Here is a 24,359-nt window from a genome sequence, read left to right as displayed (position 1 = left end):
CAAAGGGGTGCAGACATAGCTCAGTACAGCCCCCTCCCCTCCAGGCTGGCTCACGGCTCAAACCAGAGCCCGGCCATGGTGGGAGGATGGTGACAATCCCAGGGCTGCATGCTCCCAGCTAGCTCTGGTCTGAGCATGCCATGAGCCCAGGCTCCTGCCCTTGCTCAGGCTGAACCTGGATGCCTCTCCTCTCACCTCGGGGTCTTCCCTAGCTCAGCCTCAGCCAGATGGGTCGCTGGACCACTCGCTGTGGCCAGTCCTTTGAGGGAAAAGTGATGTCCTGAGCTGCGCGGCAAGAAATTGGACTAAGAAAGTTAAAGCCAGAGAGAGAAGGTCATGAGGTGCTGGAATAGGTCAAGGCTTGACCTGGTTGCTGGCCCGGCTGCCGGCTTAGCAGAGGGATCAGCCGCTTCCATGAACAGCGCCCGAGACCCCACACACCGGGCGGGACCCCACCGCTCTGCGGCAGTCCGGGGGCTCTGGGAGGGCCGGGGCAGGGCCAGTGGAAGGGCTGGAAAAGCGCTGATAGAAGGGCCAGAGAAGAGCTGAAGAACGGCGGGGACAGGGCTGTAGAAGGGACAGGACAGGACCACAGAAGCGCCGTGGGAAGGGCTGGTACCGGGGCGAATGGAAGGCCCAGGGGAAGCGCCGGTACCGGGGCACCTCCGCAGGCCGCAGTCGCCCCCTGGCGGCGGGTCCCGCGCACAGCCCCACAGAGAGGCTGGGCCCAAGCGGTCACCGCTTACGGTCGGGCCTCCCGCCGGCGCCGCGGAGGCCGACACGGGCCCCGCCACCTTCCCGCGGTTGACGAGGACACACCTGGACACGGAGTGGGAACAAGCTCGCGTCCTCCCCACACCGCCGCCACCACCACGGACTACAACTCCCATAGCCCCCCGCGGCGCACTCCACCCTTCCCTGCGCACGCCCCCGCGGCGCGTGGCGGGGCTCGCGCTGTTTCCGTTTCCGGCGCGCCTCGCTCTGGTCCCTGCGGCGGCGGCCGAGCCTTGTGCCTCCGCCATATTGTCTGTGTGCGGCGGCGGTGGCGGCGGTAGCGGCCGCGCCAGGTACCGGCGGCTCCGGCGCCCACGCGGGGCCCCGCGATGGTGGCGGGCGGAGTGGGCGGCGGGGGGGAGGCTCCGCTGCGCCTCCTGAGCTCCTCCGCCCCCCCGCCGCGGGCGCGGTGTGGGCCGGGGGGCCGCGGCTGCCCCTCAGGAGAGTGGGGCCGCGGAGGCGCTGAGGGGGAACGGGCAGAGCGGGCGGGTCCGGTGCGGCGGGCTGGGCTTGTCCCGCCGCCTGCCGCCCTCGGAGGGGCTCCGAGTCCCCGGGGGGAGCGGGCAGGGGCCGTGGAGGGGCCGCCCCGTTGCCCCCAGCCCGGTGCGGGGCCGCCCTCGCCCGCGCAGAAAGGGCAGGGCCCCGCGGAACGGGAGCCGTCCCCTCCCCCATCTCTTCCAGCTCGCACGTTCGGGCCGTGTAGGTGTTATTTACCTAAATTGCTCGATCTTGCCTCTTCCCCACCCTGCCCGGAGAAACGCAGAGATGCGGAGGGGCATGGAAAGGCCTGTTAGTGCTCGTTCCCACCCCCGGCTGCGCAGGGACTCCGTTCTGGGCCTTTCTGGGTGGAGGGGAAGGTCGTTCTCACGGCTTTCCACACCCGTCTGTGGAAGGAGTGGTGGTCAGTCTTGCCCTCGCTGTAATTTAGTTAATTGTGCCTTGGGACCGAGAGCAGTGTGGCTGTTGGTAAAATGTGGTTTGAAAGAGAGGGGTTAGATAAGATTATGGAACCACATGTCTGTCAGGTCACTTAATTCTTTCTTACTGAGAGCTTTGGGTAAAACCAATAAAGTTTGGATTGTGAATATTCAAGCAAAGCAGAGGGGCAGGCACTGATCTGTGATCTGTGGTGGTCAGTTGCAGGACCTGGGGGAATGACGTGGAGCTGTGTGCAGGTGATTTAGGTTGGATATTACGGAAATGTTTTTCACCTGGAGAGTGGATGGAGACTGAAACAGGCTCTCCAGGGTAGTGGTAACGGCCCCAAGCCTGACAAAGTTCAAGGAGTATTTGGACAACGTTCTCAGGCACAGGGTGGGATTGCTGGGGTGTCCTGAGCAGGGTCAGGTTGAACTTGATGTTCTTTGTGAGTCAGTTCCAACCCTGGTGCCCCTAAGAGGGGTCTCTGATGATGTGAGATTTTTCTTGCTCAAACCTGACCCTGGGCCTTGGGGAGCTGCTCTTGCCCTGACCCTTGGTGCCAGGCTTTGAAACTGGGCATGTGTCTCTGGAAGGGGCTGTGCCATGTGCTGACCCGGCTCCTCAGGGAAGCTCAATCCTGGGTGCACAAATGGGTTGGGAAGAGCCCCTGCCAGAGGGACTGGGCATAGTGGCAGCTGTTCAGAGGAAAGCAAGTGGACACCCAGTATTTCTGCTTGGGGCTGGGAGTGATTTCTTTGTTCTTTGAACACGCTCTCTTTTCTGAAACAGAATTGCTCAAATTATTCAGACTCACAGCTGGGGCTTGTGCCATCCTGCCAGCCGACCTGGGTGTTAGATGTGAATCCAGTGTGGATTCTGGGTGCATCATCAGCTGGGGCAGAGGAATAGCTCATCTTCTGTTTGCTGGTTTTGGTGTGATGTAGAAAAGAGCAAAGTTTCTGCTAGGAGGGGAGAGAGTGAACTTGGGAAGACCCAAGGAAAGATTTGGGACAAGTATGAAGCGTTGTCAGTTCCTTAATTAGCCCTAAAACTAGGATTAGGGTAATGTTCCACTTCCTACAGCACATGCTCTGTGAAGACACACACCGTGTCTGTAACTGGAAGATAAAAACTGGAGTTGGGATGTCCCATCCCAGGTACAGGGCAGTGCTCTGCACTCAGGAGAGGATGTGCCTGTGTGGAATCCCTGTTCTCTTTGGATGACTCCAGGCATGGAGGGGTTTACTGTAAAGGTCCAGACCTTTCTCTGAGTGTGAAAAACGTCCATCTTTGGTGGTAGGCAGTGATCCTTTCCTTCCATCTTGTCAATGGGGAAAAATTTCCATTATTTCAGCTTTCTCTAGTGATTTATGTCAATGCCTGGTAACAAAATTTCTGTTGTTAGTGAAATTTGCTGTCTTCTTGTTCCCAGTGTGTGTGGTGGCAGAGTTGGGTGTACATGTCCTGCACTCAGACCAGAGAGCTTGGCTGGTCAGCTGCTGCCTGCAGGGGGTTGAAATGGGATTGGGGAAGGGAACATAATCTTGGCTTTGGCTGCAGCAAAGAAGCAAAAACTCATGCAGCTGAAGATGTGGGTGATGTGTGTGAGGGCATGAGGCACAGAGCGTGGACAAATGTGATGAGAGGTAGGTGCTGGAGGAGAAAGCAGACGCTTCCAAGTGGGAGGTTCAGAACAGGTTTTCTGGTTTTGGCAAGGGTCGTGGGTTCATAGATTGAGGGAAAGTGAGGCTTGTTGGATGTTGGGAATGGCTCTTTGGAAAAGTGATAATAAAATTTGCCATAGGTTCTAGCAAATATGGAGGAAATCAGATAATGGAATGTTGCATGATACTGAGGTTGTTGAGCTTTGTGCAGGGGCAGTTAATGGTACTTGTTTGCTTGAAAAAGGCTGGTAAGATGTGAGAGTGAAGATGCAAACCTGGGATTGGGGATTAACTTGGTAAAATACCATTTCCTGAAGGTTAGACGTTGAAAGACTTAGTGTTCAATATCTGGGGCATTTTCCAAGTAATGCAGATTTATTTCATCAGCATGGGATGTGTTGGAAGTAGGAATCTTGGTATATATAGGATGTTGAAAGGTGGTTATATATTTGGGGAGTTGTAGAGAAAGGAACTTTCTGCTCTGATGAAAGGAACGTGTACCCAAACTTTTCCTAATTTTATTAAATGATAGGTGTCCTCTTACTTCCATTTCAGTTATTCTCCATTTTCTCCTTACAGAACTAATTTTCTCTTTGTCTTTCCTCATGTCCTCTGAGGAATAAGGCAAAGGAAGACAGGAGAAGCAAATGGGTGACATTGTGGTGGTGTGATTAATTTAGTGTCACATTTCTGAAGAGGCAGGGATTTATTTCTGGGTTACCAGACCTGTCACCTCCACCATTCCTCCATTATGGAATCACTTGCATTAAGATATTTGTTTTAGAAACTCTGTGCATGAAATTGTTGCCATCTTAATCTTAGTGTCCCATAAGGGTCTTGAGAGAAAAAAAAACCCAAGATTTTAAGATCAGAAAAGACTGCCTTGGCTTAGTCTGGCTACAAACATTTGTTGCAAGATAGCTCTTGGATAATTTTTCTAAGCTTGGATATCTCCTTCCAGGGGCTTCCAAGAGCTGACTTCCCTGGAATTTACAGAATGTAATTGGAGAAAGGGAGTTCTCCTTTGAACCTGAAAAAAACTGCTTGGAAGAGGAGGCCGCAGCTTTTTGAGCTGGTGGTGTTGCTGTTGCTGAATGTAGAGTGCTTTTCCAAGCTGGTTTTTGGCCCCTTTTGCCATCAAGGTGCCAAATTTGCATATTGGTGGGAAAGACTGATGGGAAGTGGGATTGTTGATGTAGTTGTGGGATAAGTGGTTCATGGATATTTTCTGGTGAGGAGTCCAGTAGAGAAGCAGCAACATGAGCCAGGCACAGGTCTTACCTGCTCCTGTGTTCACACTGTTCTGGATAAATGATTTTATTACCCATTTCATGCTGCTGCTTTGGGAGGCTGAAGAGCAGAAGGGAGGCTTGGAGTTCTTTGTGGACTTGGTACCACCACAGACTCACGTTTGGAAGGTTATGACTTCAATAGTTTTAATTTTCCACGGAGTTTAGTTCCAAGATTTAGGTTATGTCCTCCTTACTGAGTTCTATTTTTTAATTAATATTACCATTTGCAGGGAGCTGGTTTCTAAAGCAGGCTGTCCAGCTCCTGCCCATGTAATGGCTGCATCATATTATTTCATGTGAGTGGTGAATAAAATGTGTGCTAGATGGAAAACCATTTTGAGTCAAGGCAAGAGTTCGGCTGCAGGTTTCCCATTGGATAGTCTTGCACGTTAAGAGCACACCTAGAAAATTGAAGTTACTCACTCTGTTTTTGCAGAAAGTGAGCTCTGCCCTTGCACCTTCTGGAACAACCAAAGGCTAAATTAGTCCTCTTTTAATTAAGCCAAGTGCAGGGAGAATCCAGTGTGCTAATACAGAGTAACGTGCCAAAACTTGCTTTCCCTGGGTGGGAAAGGTCTTCCCTGTGGTGGGAAGAAGTGGCCCCAGATCCTCCTGTGTGTCCAGGGAGCTGAAAAGGTGCCTCTCCCTGTTGTTACCAAAGCCTTTGGAGAAGGCATTTTCTCAGAGCATATTTGCACATGTGCGTGTGAGTTGTCAGAAAGTCTTTATTTTTAGTGTTCAGAAAATGGATGAGCGTGGACACGCACAACAAATTAATTTCCAGTCTAGAAAAGCAAGAGCTCCTGCAGTGTTCCTTCTCTTGCAGCCTTTGTCACAGGTTTCTGTCTGTTACCAGTGTGCTGTTGAATTCCAGCCTTTCTTCCACGCTTGGTTGTACTCCAGAAGGAAAAAGAGGGCTTTTTGCTCACTCTGCAGCATCTAGATTAATTTCAACTGAACTTACAAATTAAGTTACAAGTTTTGGCACACTGGCTTTACTGGGGGCTTGTAAGGTGTGAAGGAGAGTGCTGATTGCTGAAGTTTAATAGCTGTTTTTTTCAATTTGATTCTTGGAATGGTGGTAGGTGGTTTCATCTTGTGTTAATAATGATAAATTTTTAGGGAATTATGTCAGAACTTCACTTGCTGACAGGGATTTGCACCAAGTGTCTCTTGCTATGCCTGCTCGATGCTGGCTGAGTGATGGTTTGTGATGCATTGCCTGCTCCATGGAACAGCTGATCACAGGGATTTCCTGAAGAAATACTTAGAGGCAGTGTCCTCTGGTTTATCCTTTGGCTCTGGTAACTGTTCCTGCCTCTAGGAATTGCATGATCAGATCAGTTAAAACTCTATAACTTTTACAAATGGTTGGTACAGTCAGTTTTCTGAGTTCTACCTAAATCCCTCTCTGTACATGAACTACAGGAGTCAAATCAGCTGAACGATTGTCCTGGCAGTACCCTGTGCCTACTAATTAATGAGGAAAACAACTGTGTCACTTAGCAGCAATTAGGGAGGTAGAACTTTCCAGAGGATGCTGCCAGTGGAACCTGATGTCAGCTGTGAAGAGCCTGTAGTGCTGCTGAAATGTTCCCCTTTGTGAGCCTCCAGGAAGAGATCTCTGGTGTTGCTTGGGTCTCAGAAACTGTAGTTTTGGTAACTGGAATACTGTCCAAAGCTCCAGCAGTAGGAGATTTAGTTTTGTTAGTGCTCTTGGAAGAAAAAGGAACTGCTTCCTGTTGAAGTATTGCTTTGGCTTTAGGGCAGACCTAAAGAGATATTATATTCCTCCAAAGAAAATCCCTCTGCCTTTCCTGCCCTCCCTGCTCAGCCTGAACTGTCAGTTTGGAGAAGAGGTGCAAGCAGAAGAGTTCTGTCGCTGGTTTCTGTTTGGTGTGTGTACAGACAGGTTAAGTTGGCAGTGCCTGGTTGTGTTGCAGCCATTTTTATTGGATTGTGTCAAGAGTCCTTGGCACTGGCAGTGAGGATATCCGCTGGCTTTATGGGAGGCTGGGAGTGGTGGCAGGAGAAGCTGCGGGCATGGGAAAGAGGCAGGGCCTGCGCTCGCCTGCTGGGGCTTGGACATCTTGTTTATGTTGCTGCCCCCTGCAGCTGCATGGCCTCATCCAGGGTCAGCTTTGGGGTCTGTGTTTTGAGGTCTTTCCCTTTGCTCCATGTGCTGTTGGCTGTCTTAGATTTGAAAAGAATAGTGTTCATGACCTTGGGAAATTGTCTGTTGTGCATAGAATCCCTTAGGAGATGGTGAGCAGCATTCCTGTCACTGCTGCTGGAGGTGATCCCGCTGTTCTGCCCCAGGTCCATGGGCTGTTGCCAAAAGCGATGTTAGGCAAAGGGCAGGTGTCCAACCAGGCTGAGGTGCTGGAGACCCGTAAGTTAATGTGAGCTCTGCTAAAATTCACCTGTTACAGATCTAAACAAAAAGGAAGACAAAGCATGACAGACCTTCTGCCAGCAATGTGTGGCACCAGAGCCACTGCCAGGGCATCCTGGAGGGTGACAGACATGTTAGACACTGCTTTCCGAGTTGGGAAAGTGGGACAGTGAAGTTTTCCCCAAGACTGTGAAGAGTATCATAAAACATGGAGCTACAGTAAAACCATTCCTGTGTCTTCTATATAGATTGTGATCCTCATTACAGAGGATGACTTCTTCATTGGCAGGAATCGTGAGGAATTCAGAAAGGAATCAGTGGAGCTGATGTAGGAAGAGCCAATCTAAATTTAGGATGTTTCTAGTGCAGAATTACTCCAAGATGTTTCTTCAAGTATAACTAAACCTGTCAACTGCTTTCCCTACAGACTGGCCATGTCTTGTTTTGAATTAATCACAACAGTTCATGTTTCATTTTTAAGAGAATGTTGAGGTCATTACATATCATTTATTATTTCTCTACAGTCGGATACAACCAGCTATTTAAAAGAAATCTGGAAAATAGTTTTGGTGGAAAATGCAGTTAAAGCAGACTGTGCTGTTCCAAAACAATACCCAGAGAAAAGTTTCATTTCAAGCCTAGGCTTTTTTCTTAAAAAAACTCAAATTATAAAATCTACTTTTCTGTTGATGTTGTCCCTTTAGTAGGTAAATGATCTTCAGGAAAGGATGTAAAATGTCAATTTTGTTAATCCAGGCTTGTTTCTATTTTAGCTGTAAAATCATAGAAAAATATAGGTTGCAAGGGACTTCTGGAGGTCATTTGTTCTGTACTTGTATTGCTGAAGCTTTAGCATCGTGAGAACACACAAATCAGGTTTCTTATGTGAGACAGGGCATATTTTTTAATAAAGTTGATTACTATTATTTTAAGAGTAAGCTGGTGTTGATTGATACTGACTGTCAGCAGGCAGTACTGTAATATTTAGGTATGTCTTGATTTTTTAATTTCAGTGGTATTTCTCCAGTATTAGATATACTCCAAACTCTGAAGGAGCAAGTGCACTTCCCAGGAGGATTACAGGGCTATGTGAAGGAAATCATCAACAATTTTATCTGATAATTGTAATTCTTGCTCACCTTACCAAATCATATTTTACACTCACGATTTTAGAGGCTGGGTTTAAGCTTTCTGCTATGAAAGGTAACACCTTGCTTGCAGTTGCAGATAAAAGAAGGGGAATAACCTTTTGCTTCCAGACTCTGCACTGTAATTCTGCTCTTCTCCACTGACAGAGCTTTTCTTCTCTCACAACAAACCCGCTGCTGTCTCAGCCTGTTTACAGTCTTAGGCTGGCACAATCGCCACTGTAATGAGCTTACGTGGGGAAAGTAGAAGTGAGAGGGAAGTCTCTAGACCTGTTTGGCCAATCTGTCCACCTTGCTTTCTCCTCAAGAGGAAGGGGAGCTTGTCTGGAATTCATAAAGCGGCAGAAATGTTTTCTTGGGTCTTCGAGTTCAGCTTGCTGCAGTTCAGGGCCTGTATTACTCCTTTGGGACTGCTGGGGGTTCACTGCAGCTGAGTTCAGGTGAGTCACTGGGAATGACCAGGTTTACGTGGTGTTGAAGAAGGTTTTCTGGGTTCATTCCACTCCCCCTGGATGAGCTTGGATCTTTCTGGCAGTATACTGTTCACACTGAGGGCAAGGCATGCTGTTAGCAGCTATCCACAGGGAAGCCGGTGTCAAGCGGTGTTTGTGTTCTTGGGTACATTATTTATACTCCAAGCCTTATCCACAAAGGTCATCACTTGGATAGCACTTGTGAGTTCCTTGGGACACCAGTCTTCTGGGAAGCTCTTGGCTTTCAGCTCACTGGGAGCTTCTGTAAGTGCTGCATCATACTGGGGCAACTTCATAGGTTTTAAGTTCTGAGTGAGTAACTGCTTGAGAGAGGTTCCGTGCCAAGAACATTTCCATTTAAAAAGAAGAAAAAAATCATTCCAGTATCTCAGTTATTCTGGACTGGAGAAAAAAAAAGAAAAAAAAAAAAAAGGTCAAATTTTTTTGCCTACTAGAGGCAAAGTAGGTGTGTTTCTCAGAAATTAATCTGCATGGATTTCTTAGCTGTGTTTTGTTGCTGCTTGCTATAAGTGCATGCATCTGGAAGGACACAGGGTGTAGAAAATTCCTGTACTAATTGGAGTAGGTGCTGGAAGTGTGGATCCTTCACAAAATATCAGATTCTCTATGACGCCATAGTTGCCTTTAGAATTGGAGTGCATTGTAAGGATGATGAAATGCCTTTTTAAAAATGAGGGGGTTTGTAACTGGTTTAGATTAAAATGTTTTAAAAATCAGAGTCAAAGAGAACATTGAGAGGCTTTTTTACCATTTTATTGAACTTTAGGCACAAAATGTCTAAGCTTGCCAAGCTGTTCAGACAACAGGCTACTGTTAGAAGAATTCAAACTTTTAAGAACTGATCTTTTTTAATTAGTAGGCCTTCCAATTGAAAAATTCCTATATGGTGGCAGCACAATTGTTTGTCTCTGGGCGGGGGCTCTGGGCACCCCTGTGGAGTCTGTCAGCAGGACAGGAGTTGGGCTTGGCTCTGTTCTTGTGTGGGATGAGCAGGGTTCCTCTTGATAAGGCTGCTGTGTAAGAAATCATCTAATTATCAGCTTGCTAATACTCCAACGGCATTTTTGAGGACAGGCCTGTGTAGGAAAAGCCAACAGCGAAACTCTGGCGTGGTGTTCCTTTGCTGTAGCTGTCATGTGAGTCCTTTTGGGTGATATCTGTCCAAGGGGTGTCACCACAGGGGCTGAATGAGAAGCCCTGCTCAGTGTCCTTGCACAGGCAGGCCTTGGCAGTGAACAGCGTGTCAGACTGTGGTTGGGAGCTTTGTCGTCCTCTCTCTGTGACCTCTGGTACATTGCTTAAAAGCTCATGGTTGTTTCGTAGTTAAACACTTCTCTACCAGAGAAATTAAAATTTTAGTGTTGTTTCTGGAGATGCTCAAGGCTACACTGGACCATGATCTCACCACGTCTGCTTTGATTAGATGATGTTGAGCAGACTCTCCCAATATAAGTTACTCTGTGATTCTGTCAATAATGCAGGAATTAATAAATGACAACATTCTGTTTGGATTCTGCAGAAATAGAACTCATCTTTTATAACAAGCTCAGGGCACTTCTCTAGGTACAATTGCTGCTCTTAGTGTAGATTTTTCTGCTTTAAAACTGCAGGCTTGACTGATGCTTGCATGTCAACACCTGTCCCCATTATCTGTCCTTATTTGTGTCATTCCCTTCTGCCAAAGAGCTTGGATCCACTGCAAAATAATCCCCCTCCAGGGGCACTGAAGGCAAAAATCTATACAAATTCCTTGGCAGTTTTGAGCAGAGAGTGAGCAGTTTTCAGGCAGGGTAAGTTTGTGTATGTCTGTAATTCTGTTTGCTTTAAAATTAAGTTATCTGTGCAGACTCTCTCCCCTTCCTGTATAAGGAACAGTAGACAATAATACCTACCCTTGTAAATAGACATTGTGTGCCATTCTTAGAAGCTGCAGTTGATGATTTCCTGAAAAAGCCCTTCTCTGAGCAGCCTTTTACAATGTGCTGCTTGAGCTAGGCTAGAGCTACGTGACAAAAAATAGCCACTGTGAAATTTGATCTATCTTTAGATAATGTGATTGATTTTTCTTTTTCTTTTTTTTCTTATTTTTTTTTCTGCTGAAACTGATCTTGCTAAGCTGGGTGAGGGGAGCAGTCACGTGTGTTTTATTTATACTGGATTGTGCTTAAAAATTAAAATTGCTAAGTCATCTGAGACATGTATAAGTTCAGTTAATTCCTTCACAAGGAGTATTGAGCAGAGGAAATGGGCCAGTGCATCTCCTGCCAGAAGCACAGGGAGTGAGGAGAAACAAAAACACAGTGATTGAACTTCAAAATCTAATAAATTTCACTGTACTAAACTGTTCTAGTAAACTTGCATGCTCTAGTAATGCCTGGGGACATCTAATTTCTAAGTGTCTGAGTCATGCCACATAAATGCTTTGAGGTTTTAGATGATTGCTGTCTCATCTTCTGAAATTGTATTTTGTGAGAGGACTAGCATTTTGTCCAGGAATAGACTTAATATATTTTTAGGAATGCTTCATAATCTTCCATTAGCTGGACCCACGGCTGAAGTGCCCCATCCTTCTTTTACTGGTCTCAGTCACCCTTCCATTATGGACTTTGGGATAGTGCTGTGTCCCTGTTTAACCTCTTGTCAGGATTATTGCAACCCTATCTACCTGAAGCTGCCACCAACACCATTTGTGTGTCAGTAGGTCAAAAAATAACCCAATGCTGAGCTCTGTCCCACCTAAGGAGGCTTTGTCCATATCAGAGAGCCCTTGCATGCACTTCTGCCTCTGGAAGCAGGACCAGCTGCTGGTCAGGTTGTGTGACACGGTGAAGGACATCACATCTGTGTCCCCCAGGTCCTCCACCATCTTCACAGCCAGTGGTTCTGGCTGGGTCCTCACAGGAGCTGAAGTGCTGCAGACCTCAGATAAACAACAGGTCTCTGCCTGTAGAGCAGGATTTTGCTTCTAGAGTTTTCTTCTGGTGTGACGTGTCCTAGTAGCCTAAGCTAACTGCTCCAAGCAGATTTCTAGGTCTTTCTCATTAATGTGTGATTAATGGCACTGTTACTTCCTTCTGCAGTCTGGCAGTTGCCTGTTTTCTGTGAAGGGATAAGATTGGCATAAGAAATAAGTATATTAGTTTAGATAACAGTGTTACCCACTGTTTGAGCACATACACAGGGCTGTGTGGCTCTGCCTTATGCTGCAACACACCAAACAATGCTCTTCCCTGCTCCAGTACAGCTCCCTTTCTTGTAAGTTACTTTGAAGGCTGACAAGGAGATTCTTGTATTTAAACATCTAAAAAGTTGTTAACTTCCCCTGGTGAAAGATTTGAGAGATGTTAAGGCACCACATTTATTATCTTAAGTAGGACAATATTGATAAAAAACTGTAGTGAGTTGCTGCTGCCTTAAATATTCAGATCTGGATGATATTCAGACATACAGGATAAAAATACAGTGTTTTTCTGTGGCATACAGACACAAACATTCTTTTGAGTGATTTTGACCAGTCTCAATACTGATAAAACTTACCAGAAGCTTTTCAAAAATCGCATTGTAAGGAGGAAGGATTGGAGGTACTTCGGGCAAGCAGAATGCAAAGGACATTTTTTAGACCCTTGCAGCAGTGCCTTTCTTTCATGTTTGAATACAGCATCATAATCCAACACAGATGCTGCTGTCTTTTGGACAGTCAGATTTAATGTTTTGACTGTACGAAGTTGTGACTGAAGCTGGTTCCCATCCCGGCAGAATTGATTTGTTGCATTGGATGGCCCAAGACCTCGGGGTGAGATTGCAGGCTGTGGCTGTTGCTTTCAGTCTGGAGTCAAAAGGAGGGGATCTATCTGCAGATACAGGGTATTCTTTTCTTTTGGAAAGTTGCCTCTACAACCAGCAGTTGGAAACAAGGTGCTGAAAGTTACCAGGTCAGGGGGTTGGTTTGCTAGGGGCCAGTCCTGTGTGAGGGAGAGGAGACAAATGGCTTTCAGGCTCTGACAAGTGATCCCAGGCCAGTGGCTGAGCAGGCTCCAGCCTCTCCTTCGCACCAGCTTTTAATGATTAACTTAAATACTTTTGAAGTACCTTGAGAATTTAACCTCTGGTTTATATTCTGTCTGCAGGTGGAGGAATCTGAGGCCTTTCTCCTCTGTCAGCACTGCAGAGCAGGTCGCCTCTGATTTCACATCTCGTTTCCTCCTGCCAAGCTGTCTGATATGTCGGGACCCGTGCCGAGCAGGGCCAGAGTTTACACGGATGTGAACACACACAGACCCCGGGAGTACTGGGACTATGAGTCGCATGTTGTTGAGTGGGGGTAAGTCTGGGCTGCTTCTGGATGTCCCTGCTCCAGGATCAATCCCTGTGGATCCTGCATGGTGCTACTTGTGGAGTTCAGGCATCTGTGCTGCGTGAGGCTTTTTCATGCTTTTTGGCAGATGGCAAGGGAAAGGATCACAACTTCTCTTCAGAAAAATATTTCTTATCAAACTTCTAAATTCTCAGTTGTGGAGGAACATTTACAGGAGCTGCCTTAAAACTTTGAAGAATTTTTGCCAGGTAGTCAGGAAACATACCCTTTCAGAGGGAAGAAAGTCTATTTCTGAAACAATTCAAACAGTCCTGAGTGCAGGGCTGAAAAGAAAAGACTTTCAAACTGAAGTTGCTGCTGACTTGGATAAGTGAAGAAACTCCACAGGTTTAAATAGGTACATACTATTTTATTACTTGTTGCTCAGCTGAAAAGACATGGCTGCTTCTCTTTGAAGGAAGGAGGTGTCTAAATTGAGCTCATGACTAAAGTGTCCCAGAATCAGACAGCAGCGGTGGCAGCTTCATAGCTCTGCGTTCCTGCTGGGGTATGGAGGGCCCAGACAGAGTTCTGCCCTCAGCTGTGCAGTTCCCAGTTTCTGGAATGTACACAGTCATCTGAGCATAAGTGCTGCTTTGTGTCCAGACTGTTTTTAAACAGCCTTGCACTTAGATTTTTGCTCTTACTGGTTTTGTTGAATTTTATCAGCATTATACAAGGAAAAATGGAGCTTCCAAATATACAGAGAAGGGATAGTTCAAGTTTGCTAATGCTGAAATACATAGTTGGGCTTTCAGTTCATAGTTTTGGCTTGAATTTGTCTATAAATAGAAGCTCCTTGTTTCTCTCCTAATTGTTAAATCATCCAGTTCCAGAGAAGTAAGGCACTAGTTAATCCCTTTTGTCTGGGAAGTGAGGCAGTGAGTGAGTTAAGGAGCAGTTTATAAATTGTGATGGAAATGACTGAGCCCTTTGGAACTCTAACCTTTTCTCTCCACAGAAATCAAGATGACTACCAGCTAGTTCGAAAATTAGGCCGAGGCAAATACAGTGAAGTATTTGAAGCCATCAACATTACAAATAACGAAAAAGTAGTTGTTAAAATTCTCAAGGTGAGCTGGGGATTGGGCAAAAGATCAAAATCTATCTTGAGGTGATCAGGAAGCTAGAAAGGGCTTTTTGATGTTCTAAAACTGAAATCCTTAAAGCCTGGCTTGGGAGTGTCACTCAGTGAAACAGGCCATCGTTTTGAGCCTTCTGATACAAGCCCTGCACTTGGTTATTAAGTCAGATCTCTGCCTGTAAGGAATTAGGCTCTGTCTTAAAGAAACTCTGATGTGCAACACCTTTTTACTTGGAGCTAAGCAACATTTCAGCAGCTGACTACAAAATTCTCAGCTTCTCTAAGAGCCAGTGTCCCGGCAGGCTGTCATGGCTGTGGCCCTTCATTTAGTGACTCTCCAAAAGCCTATGGACTTCTCACAATTAAACATTTGCCACATGCGAGTTAAGAAGTCTTGGAGTATCACAGAGCTGTTCGGGTTGGAAAAGCACTCAAAGATTATCAACTAGCCAACACCCCAGCATTCATGTCCCCAGGTGCCACATTTGCATCTTTTAAATCTATTCAAAGATGATGTCCTCACCACTGGAGCAGCCTGTTCTGAGGCTTGACAACCCTTTCTGTGAAGAAATTTCTTCCTGATACCTGTACCTCCTGTGGCGTGACTTGAGGCCATTTCCTCTTGGCCTATCAGATCATGTTCAGAGAGCTTTTTTAAAAAATGCCATCTTCTGGCCCCTCCTTCACTTGGAATTATTGTCTGTAGCTGTCAGGGTTGTATGGTTAGAAAGGAGACAGCAGATATTTGAGCCCTTACTGATGTGATGCATACTTAGGTTAAATTGCAAAGGTTCCAGTATATTTTGCTGATCCGAAGTCACCTGGGTGTTGTCATCTGGGTGTTGAGCTATTAGCCTCACTTTACTTCAGGGCTTTATCTTACACTTTGGGTTTTTATTCTTCAGCCTGTTAAAAAGAAGAAAATCAAGCGTGAAATCAAGATCTTAGAGAACTTGCGAGGCGGTCCCAATATAATCACCCTTGCAGATATAGTAAAAGATCCTGTGGTGAGTAAAGGAGGAACTCAAGGGCTACAATGGGGTTATGGGTGAAGTTGCTCTGTTTGATTTCAGCTCTGACCTGGCTTTTTGTTTTCCCCTGCTCTTAAATCCTGCTTTTGAATTGACTGATCAGATCAGCTCTTAATCTGATAAACTTCTTTTAGAGGGCCCTTCCCCCACCGGTCCCTCCAGCCCCTCACTCTGTGAGGAAGAGATACCAGTAAGCTGAGACAAGTTAATTCGCTCCGCAAACAGTGCTGCTGGAGGCTGTGGGCTTTGGCTCTGCTCTCTCCGTCTGAGGGGAATCATAAATATGTCCAAGGCAGAGGGGCTTTGTGCAGTTTTAGTAGAAAAAGCTATTTAATTCATTATCCTAAGTGGAAACATAACTTAAAATGGCTGAATGCTTTTTTTATCTGTTTCAGTCTCGAACACCCGCTCTGGTTTTTGAACATGTAAACAACACAGACTTTAAGGTAAAGTGTGGGATGTGACTTCTCTTTTTTTGTGTGTTTGAAAACCACTCATCTTCCTGGGGAAGGGAAAGTACATAGGGCAGGCATTTCCTTGCAGCATAGGAAATGCTTTTAAAGGTAAATGCCAGTGGAACGGAAGTTTGTAATTAGCCCATCAATTAGTACCGTTTTGCCACAAAAGTTACACGATGAGAATGCAGATTCCAAAAGGTATTTAACCTTGGGAGCAAATCAATCTGTTGGCCCCTCAGTGCCTTTTTTTAAGGCATTTGGCTTTTATGTGTACAACTATTTATTGGAACCACTTTAAATGTGGACAGCTGTTTCTGTGGCCTTCCATACTCCTGGGAACGGGGATTTAAATGTTTCTTTGTCCCTTCATACTGACCTGCCTCAGAAGAAGAAAGGCTGTGCAACGCCATCCATCATGCTTGTGCTGTGTGGATACAACCAGAGGGACATAGTTACAGGAACCAGGATGTGCTGTCTGAGCAGAGCTGGAAGCAAACTATGTATGGGATTTTCAAAGGGAGAGGAACAGATTGATCAGAGTCAGGTGTGGGATCAGAGTAACTTGGGAAACTTGGGCTGTACCTTCAAAACGGTTTAGAGAGTGCCAGCAGCCCAGAACAGGGGTTGGTTTGGTTTTTTTGGATGTTGAACACTGACATGATGTGTTTGTGTCTCACAGCAATTATACCAGACATTAACAGATTATGATATTCGATTCTACATGTATGAGATTTTGAAGGTAAGTTGATGTTTTGCTGATGTATTTCTAGTGTTTGCTCTCAGCTAATCCTGTAGAGATGGTTCTTATGTCACTGATGATAGTGACATCATATCACTAAGGGAAGGAAAGAGAGAGCCTGTGGAAGAATTGGGCAGAAAAATATCAAGTCAGTGTCTATTTTTCAGCCTTTTTGGTACATTGAGATACCTTAAAATCCTAAATCAGGAGTACACGTAGCCTTTAAAAAAAGAAAACTGTGAGCTGTTACTGGCTGGGTTTGTGCCCTGGCATAATGTGAGTCAAATGTCTTCATCCATTTTTCTGAACTAAGTAATTTATCCTTAGGAGTCTGGAGAAAGGGTGCTTGTGTGATTATTAGTGCATAGTAACTATGCTCTTAGAGACTCTGAAATTCCAGTTTCTATGGGTAAGCACATGAAGTGAAGTCAAGACACTTGTGTTGCTGGGACCTCTCTTTTAGAGGGAGCTCTAGAAGCATTTTCTGTGATCAGTGAGTCTAGTCGAGGATCTAACACTAGACAGTATTGTCATCTAGTTAGACTTGATATGTATGGAAATACTTCTGAGTATGGTTGAACTAGAGACATTCTTGTGACTCCAGCATCTGTCCCCTTTCACCTGCAGGCTCTAGATTACTGCCATAGCATGGGAATCATGCACAGAGATGTCAAACCTCACAACGTCATGATTGACCATGAGCACAGAAAGGTAGTGTGGGCTGGCTGGGGGCAGGGAGGGCTCCTGCTTTTCTCTTGGCAAATTGGGATCCCTTTTGGGTACTCCTGTGTAGTGGTACTAGCAGACCTCTGAGGGGGACTCTGCTCTCATAGTGTGGGCAAATGTAAAATGAGAATGTTGTGTTGCTTTTAGAGGCTTTGCTTGGTCACATGTAAGCCACAGGCAGGGTTTTAACAGGTATTTTATTTAAACTGCTTGGTAATGTGGCTTTAGGGAGAATATGTAAGCAGACACTGATCAAATTAATTGAAAATGGAAGACTTACAAATAAACTTGAAACTAAGTTCACTAGTATCATTCAGCCAATGTAAAGCTGGAGCATCTCTTGATCCTTTTTTCTTTGTTTTCTACCATTTTTAGCTTAGACTAATAGACTGGGGTTTGGCTGAATTCTATCACCCTGGCCAAGAGTACAATGTCAGAGTGGCTTCCAGATATTTCAAAGGACCTGAACTTCTTGTAGATTATCAGGTAAGAATTTCCAGGACTTCTCACTGACTTTTATATGGAAAGTCAGTGCCATTTCAAGGTAATAAACCCAACATTCAGATGTCTAGGGAGTTGAAGCTAAAGGCAGTCTCTTCCAAAATGTATGGCAGAAAGCAATGGCCGTAAAGCCACTGAATGAAAGAAGCTAATGAGTAGTCTCAGGACCTGAGGAAGAGCTGCAGAATGATCATTATGGATCTTGGAATACGAAAGTTGAATATTTTTTTAGCAAAACTGTTTGCAGTAAGGTACAGGAATGAAACAAAGCCCCTGTGGGAACAGCAAGTACTGCATGAACTTCTAAATTAAGCTATAAAAGCATTCCCTTATCTGATGGCAGTTTGGCATTATGGAAATCACAGCGTTCCTGGTGACTTTCAGACCATGCTGGTTCTGGAAAAAGGCACATCCTCACCTGCCCATGGACCCTGGGGAGTCCACACCTTGCATTGCTTGTTGCAATGCTTCCTTTCCCAACACATATTTCTCAGTGGTTTGTAACATTGGAGTCTGCAGTGAAAATAGAAGAAAGCTCTGATCTTTATTATCCTGGCAAACAGAGATGGAATTAGGATACCTGCTATCCTGCTGATTGCTATATCCCAGTTTGAGTAACTGGAACACTAAGCTGAACAGTGGTTTAGGGATGAAGATAGTTCAATTTGTTTCCAGCATGACATGGCTGTGTTCATATCACCTTTGTGGGGGAGGGGGGAACCCTGTTAGTTTTGGAGGTCTGTTCTGCTTAATTCATTAGAAATTGAATTGTCCTTCTGGTTTTGTACAGATGTATGATTACAGTCTGGATATGTGGAGCTTGGGTTGCATGTTGGCTAGTATGATATTCCGAAAGGAGCCATTTTTCCATGGCCATGACAACTATGATCAGGTGAGAGCTGGTCATGTACAATGTCTGTTCTCTTAGCACCGTGAAGGTTTCCTGCTTAGGCTTCTATCGAGTCATCCAGAGAATTTTTAAGCCTTTCTCTAATGGCTTCTTTGCTCAGTTTGAAGCCACATTCCTTTTCTCAAGTGTGCAAGATTATGTAACGAATTAAATAGAAGTGGATTTATAGCGCTTTGTACTTCGGAGCTCCTCAGTAGGTGTCTGGGAAAAGCTGTAGAAAAAGTTGTATTAAGGCTGGTGTGTTCTAGTACATAGTTTGACTATTCCTGAGGTTATGTTATGTGGAAAGCCCCTGCCACTACTCACTCTCCCCCTACTCTGTAAAGAAACTGTTCATTTGGTACAGGTTTATACAGATTCTGAAATCTTTGTGTTGCCTTTAGGCCAAAATTTTTATATTTAAAGCTTTATCACATGTTTAGCATGTGACTGCCATGCAAATACTCTGAAACAGGGACCTCCTATTCTCAAACCTTTATTCTGAAGCTCTCTGAGGTGATGCTTCACCTTTCACATGCAAGATCCAGAGTTTCTGCTTTTTTGACCTAACAAGAAAGTTATTCTTGCCTTCCCCATGTTGGTTTTGAATATTTTTTTTTTTCTGCTAAGGGAGGTAGTGTTGCAAGGTCTCAGGTTTTAGAGATTTTAGCATCTGTGGCTCACTCCTGGCTGCCTTGGGATACTGAGCTCTGGCTGTGAGTGGAGGCATGTTCTTGATGCCTGGGACTGTGTGGCTGGGGAAGCCAAACGCACAGGCTGACCCTGTGGCTTCTGATTTACACTGCTGGGACCAGGTTCCAGCTCCCATAGGGATGTGCTGCTCTATCTCCTTGCACGCTCTGGTATTTTCATACCTTCACAGCAGTGACTTGGTTTTGTGTTTATTCCCAGCTGGTGAGGATAGCCAAGGTGCTGGGGACAGAAGATCTGTATGACTACATTGACAAATACAACATTGAGCTGGACCCACGTTTCAATGACATCTTGGGCAGGTGAGCTAAGCTCTGGAGTCTCTTTGGTAGACCCAGACAGTTACAGCTTTGTCAAGAGCCTTTGAGATGAACAAAATTTTGTGGGAGAAATCAGACGTAGGATTCTGAAGAACTGGCACTTAGTGCCTTTGGTCCCTTTTGCCACTGCTTCCCATAGTCCTTTATATGGAAATGGACCTGAGGAAAGATTTTTAAATGTCATCCAGGCAATAAAGGAACTACTGGAGCAGAAAGCATGAAGGGCAAATGCTCTCTTCAGTCTGGAGGGAAAAAAACAAAATGGTGTTTCTCAGCATTAGAGTGCAGAAAGTCAGGTGCTGCTAAAGATGGAATTTATATGGGTTTTTTTCCCTTCATAGTGGGACAGAAATTAAAGGAACTCATGTTGAGTGCATATGAGATGAACAGAACCTGCAGTTTTAGGCCTGTAATCCATTCTGAACATGAGTCCTGCTGCTCTCCGGGGTGGTGGCAGGGCCATGCAGGCGCTGTGGTGACCGTGCTGGGGCTGTGGCTGCTGTGCCACCACGTGGAGACACAGTGACACTGCTTTGTGTTCTGGAATGTCTCAGTCCCGTGGCTGCTGCACAGAGCGGCGGCCTCCCTCAGGGCTGGACATCTGTCACAGTTCTTGCTCCTTAAGAAAGTGAGTTTTGGCATCACTGTCCCCTGCCTGGCCTGATTTGGGTCTGTTTTCCTGCAGACACTCCCGTAAGCGATGGGAGCGCTTTGTCCACAGTGAGAACCAACATCTGGTGAGTCCAGAAGCTCTGGATTTCTTAGACAAGCTGCTGCGATATGATCACCAGTCACGACTCACAGCGAGAGAAGCCATGGAACACCCCTACTTCTGTAAGTATCAGCTGCTGTCCTGAGAGGTCTGCCTCTGGGAAGTCTCTGTTCCCATGGCTTGTGCAGATGGGAATTGAGAATGGCAACAATGATAAGCCTGGTCTTGGCAAATAACTGGAGCTGAGGCTGCTGGTCTCTGTTTGCCACCTCTACCAGCCAAGGAATCAGTGTTGGGTGCCCCTGTTGGGCCCATGAATTAGCAAGTACTGTTAAAGTCTCCTAAATCATGTGATTTGGGATTGCTTTCTGCAAGTGTGCATGGATTCTTGTGTTTGGATAAACCCAGAGAACTCTGGTTTCTGATAAACAGGCATTTTAACTCCTGTTGCTAAATTGCTTAGCTACTGCTATATTCAGGTCTTGATTTTGCAAGCAAAAATGTAACTTTCACTAGTAAATGCTTTTAAATGGTTGCTGTTTTTCGCAGATATTGAGATCTAGGGCTGTGAAGCAGCTGCAACAATGCATAATGTCAATATTTGCTCAGGTCGTTTGGTTTTGGGGTTTTTACTGCTGCTGCTGAAGGGACCCCTGTAATTAATAGAATGTTGATCTGTGTTACCCCTGTTGAAAAATCCCAGGGAAATGTTTTGCAAGTATGAACATAGTGAAGCCAATAGCTTGGAATGTGAAAGCTGGACAAATAGTTCATTAACTTTTGTCCACAAAAAGATATGCATAGTGCTGAGCTCAGCAAAGTTTGGAATTCCTTTGTCTGACGCAGAAGGTGTGGGAGGCAGGAAAGGTTTGTCCCTGTTCAGGTGAGAGAGCATTATTTACATGTAGCTGAAAATAAAGAGTTAGTAAGTTGTGATCATCTCATGGAAGACAAGTTCTAGTGACACACCTGACAGCTCACAGAGATGTAAAATGTGTATTTCTCTTTACATCATCTCTTTACAGAGATGTAAAATAAGTATAGAGACATGACTGTAATTAGTGATAGTTCTGCTTGCTACACCCATATTCTGGGTTTGGCTTTCTGCAATTACACAGTTGCTTAGCACAGAAAGATCAACTTTGCCATAATATCCTTCAGCTTTTCCTGTCAGAAAGTCCTGGTGAGCCCCAAATAACATAATTTAGCTGACCTTCCCTAGTATCACGTGACCTTGGTACCGTCTTGAGTGCTTTCCACTGGAGTTGGTGGAAATGTCTGTATTTCAATAGGTGATGGTTGATGTTATTTGACACAGGCATAGTGCCAGAACTGGCTGAGCACAGAGGCCGCAGGCTGTCTCTGTGCCTCAGCAGCTCTCTGGCAACACAGCACTTACTGGTAGTGTGCTCTTCCTAGATCCCATTGTGAAAGACCAGGCTCGGATGAGCTCGTCCAACATGGCAGGTGGCAGCACTCCTGTCAGCAGTGCGAGCATGATGTCAGGTCAGTTCTGTCAACTCTCCTTGGTGCTTGGTGTGCTGAAGCATTTGTTTCTCATGTGGGATGGGTGGGAGGACCCAAGAGGGAGAGCTCAGCAGGCAAGGGCGGTGTTGGGTCATCTCCCAGGACTGGGGACAAAGGCAAGGAGAGCTGCAAAGTGGGTGGGAGAGTCTGATAAGTAAGGCCTTGAGCAGCCCGACCTGTTTTTCTGGTCTCATTTTAAGAAGTTATTTGTAGTTGATTTTCTGGCAGCGGCTTGAAGGACAATCCACTGGCACAGTCTGCCCAGAGAACTTGTGGCTGTCAGATCCCTGGAACTGGTGAAGGGCCAGGTTGAACGTGGCTTGGGGCAACCTAGTCTAGTGGAAGGTGTCCCTGCCTGTGGCAGAGGGGTTTGGAACAAGAGGAGCTTTAAGGTTACCTTTTCAACCCAAACCATTCTGTGATCCTGCCACATCTCTGCCCATCAGTGACACTCAGGGGTGTGCAAAGCTGCCCTTCCCAGAGCTGCAGAGAATAGTGACAGATCTTTAATCTCAGCTTATTTTGGCAGCTCTGAAAACATAAGTGACCCGGCAAAGCTCCCACTTTTTTACAGAAGCTGTCCTGGATAGCCATGTGCTGTTGTTACTCTAATTCCTGCTTACCTGTCTCTCTTCCAGGGATTTCTTCAGTGCCAACACCTTCACCCCTTGGACCTCTAGCAGGCTCACCCGTCATCTCTGCCACCACCACTCTGGGGATGCCGGTTCCAGCTGCTGCGGGCGCCCAGCAGTAGTGACGGGCTCTGTCTCCTGCTGCCTGAGCTGAGTCAGGTGGGGAAGAGGTTTCCCCCTCCACCTCTCCTCAGGACGCAGCTCGTGCCTGGCAGGGGAAGGGAGGGGATGAACGCTTTGGAGACACCGTGTCTGAACTGTTGCTTGTGGATTTATAGTAGTTCAGTCATTATATACAAAATTATTATAGGCTGATTTTTCTTTTTTTACTTGAACTTTTCGTAACTCAGGGGATTCCCTGAAAATACCTACAGATGGAATACTTCTTGGACAGTTTTTCTTCCCCCTGCCCCCACCCCTCCCCCAAAAACAAAACAAAACAAAACCACAAAAAAACAACAAAACAACTCTTCATGTAATAACAAAGATGAATCAACAGCATTTCCAAGCTCTTGCATCCTGCTGGAAATCTCTTCTCTTCATGTTCCCACCATTATTCCTCCACAAGCCTACACCTTGGGGGATTGTGCTGTTCTCCAGAGACTACCAAATCAAGTCTTCATGAGGCAGGGGAGGGGATTCTTAAAGTACCACTCACGTGAACCCCATGTCCTGCATATGTCCCAGCCAGGGTACACTGAGGAGACAATTCCAGTAGGGAGAGGTGGGATAAGCTTAAAAGGAATAAGTGCAGATAGCGTCCAAAACCCTAATTGGATTGGATAATGTCTCCTTAGGAGTCAACCAGAATGCTAACTCACCCTTTGCATGTAATTTTAGTCTTAAAAATGAAGTTACTGATCCAGTTGGAGTCCTTGGCACTTCCTGAGACAGGTGCTCCTGTAGAGTAAGCCCTGCTCTGATCAGCCCCTTTCTCGTGGAGGGTTCTTCCAGCCATTGCTTGGCTTGGATCTCTGCAATTAGTTTGTTATTGGGTATATTGTTTTTAAATTGTTTCTATAGGTTTCGAGCTGGTGGCTACTTAAAGCTGGAAAAATCAGACTGCGCCAAGTCCGATCCCACATCTTCACCCACCATCCCCTCCCTCACGTGCCATGTGGTGAGAATACCAGTTACCTCACAGTCTTGTAAATATGCACTGAGAGGAAGGAGCGAGGAGACGTTAACTTAAACTGAAATGGTAGATCAGTAATTGTGGACAAATATTATCATTGACAACGGAAAAGCACCCTTGTTACAGCCCTGCTACCCCTTGCTGTGTATATATACTTTGTCCTTCATATGTGAAAGATCCAGTGTTGGAATTCTTTGGTGTAAATAAACATTTGGTTTTATTTATCGAGGTTAGATTTAAGTTCCCTGTGTAGAGGCCTCCCTGGGGTGGTCATACACTGACAGAGGTGTGGTGACAGCCACATGTGCCCTGGGCAGGCCATGTCCCTGTCACACCCATGGGGAGCAGTGCAGAGAAGCCTTACACAGATGTCACAAGCCAAAGTATCTCCTGGGAGAAGGATCTTTTGCCATAACAAAAACCCCTCCTTTTCTGTCTCAACCATGATGGTGGGGAATTGAGATGATGAACCAGTTATTATTAGGTGTTCATGCCTGTTGCCACTCACTGGATTTCTGTTTTCAGTTGCCTAGTGCTAGGGTGGCTCAGCTGGTGTGGCTGCAGGCACAATGACACCTGTCCCTCTCAGTGACCTCTCATCCCAAAGCCTTTGCAGTTGTTCCCCTGGACATTTGAGTGATATTCACGTGCCTCAGTGGGTGCTGACACCTGCAGCTCCTGCTTGTCCCAGGCACCCATCCCTCCTCTGTTTGGAGAGGATGGACATGTGCTTCCACTTTGCTTAGTTAATTTTAGGATGGAGACTGTGGGCTGGATTAAACTGGTTTGTGGGACATGGAACACTGCCCCTTTCTGTGAGGATTGCCGGCAGGGAGATGAGGTTTTTCACAT

General features: G+C 45.9%; 1 protein-coding gene across 4 annotated transcripts; it reads left to right on the top strand.

Annotated features, from left to right (window-relative positions):
• Positions 1-918: 918 nt before the first annotated feature.
• On the top strand, positions 919-23,735 carry CSNK2A1 (casein kinase 2 alpha 1). 4 transcript variants are annotated; one of them, XM_066330755.1, is made up of 14 exons: positions 919-1,067; positions 12,816-13,009; positions 14,004-14,115; positions 15,032-15,133; positions 15,553-15,603; positions 16,295-16,354; positions 16,982-17,065; positions 17,456-17,566; positions 18,372-18,473; positions 19,383-19,483; positions 20,187-20,335; positions 21,633-21,719; positions 22,379-22,531; positions 23,396-23,735. In XM_066330755.1, the coding sequence occupies exons 2-13, from the start codon at positions 12,909-12,911 to the stop codon at positions 22,492-22,494; spliced, it is 1,176 nt and encodes a 391-aa protein (XP_066186852.1). In that variant the 5' UTR covers positions 919-1,067; positions 12,816-12,908; the 3' UTR covers positions 22,495-22,531; positions 23,396-23,735. The 4 variants fall into 4 exon arrangements, with proteins under 4 accessions (XP_066186852.1, XP_066186849.1, XP_066186853.1 ...); XM_066330754.1 differs by adding an exon at positions 10,373-10,478 and having other exon boundaries at positions 979-1,067; positions 22,379-23,735; XM_066330752.1 differs by having other exon boundaries at positions 22,379-23,735.
• Positions 23,736-24,359: the final 624 nt, after the last annotated feature.

Source organism: Sylvia atricapilla, chromosome 16, assembly GCF_009819655.1.
Source record: "Sylvia atricapilla isolate bSylAtr1 chromosome 16, bSylAtr1.pri, whole genome shotgun sequence".
In the NCBI taxonomy this organism is placed as follows: Eukaryota; Metazoa; Chordata; class Aves; order Passeriformes; family Sylviidae; genus Sylvia; species Sylvia atricapilla.
The sequence above is the reverse complement of the archived record's forward strand: the minus strand, read 5'-3'. Positions and strand labels throughout refer to the sequence as shown.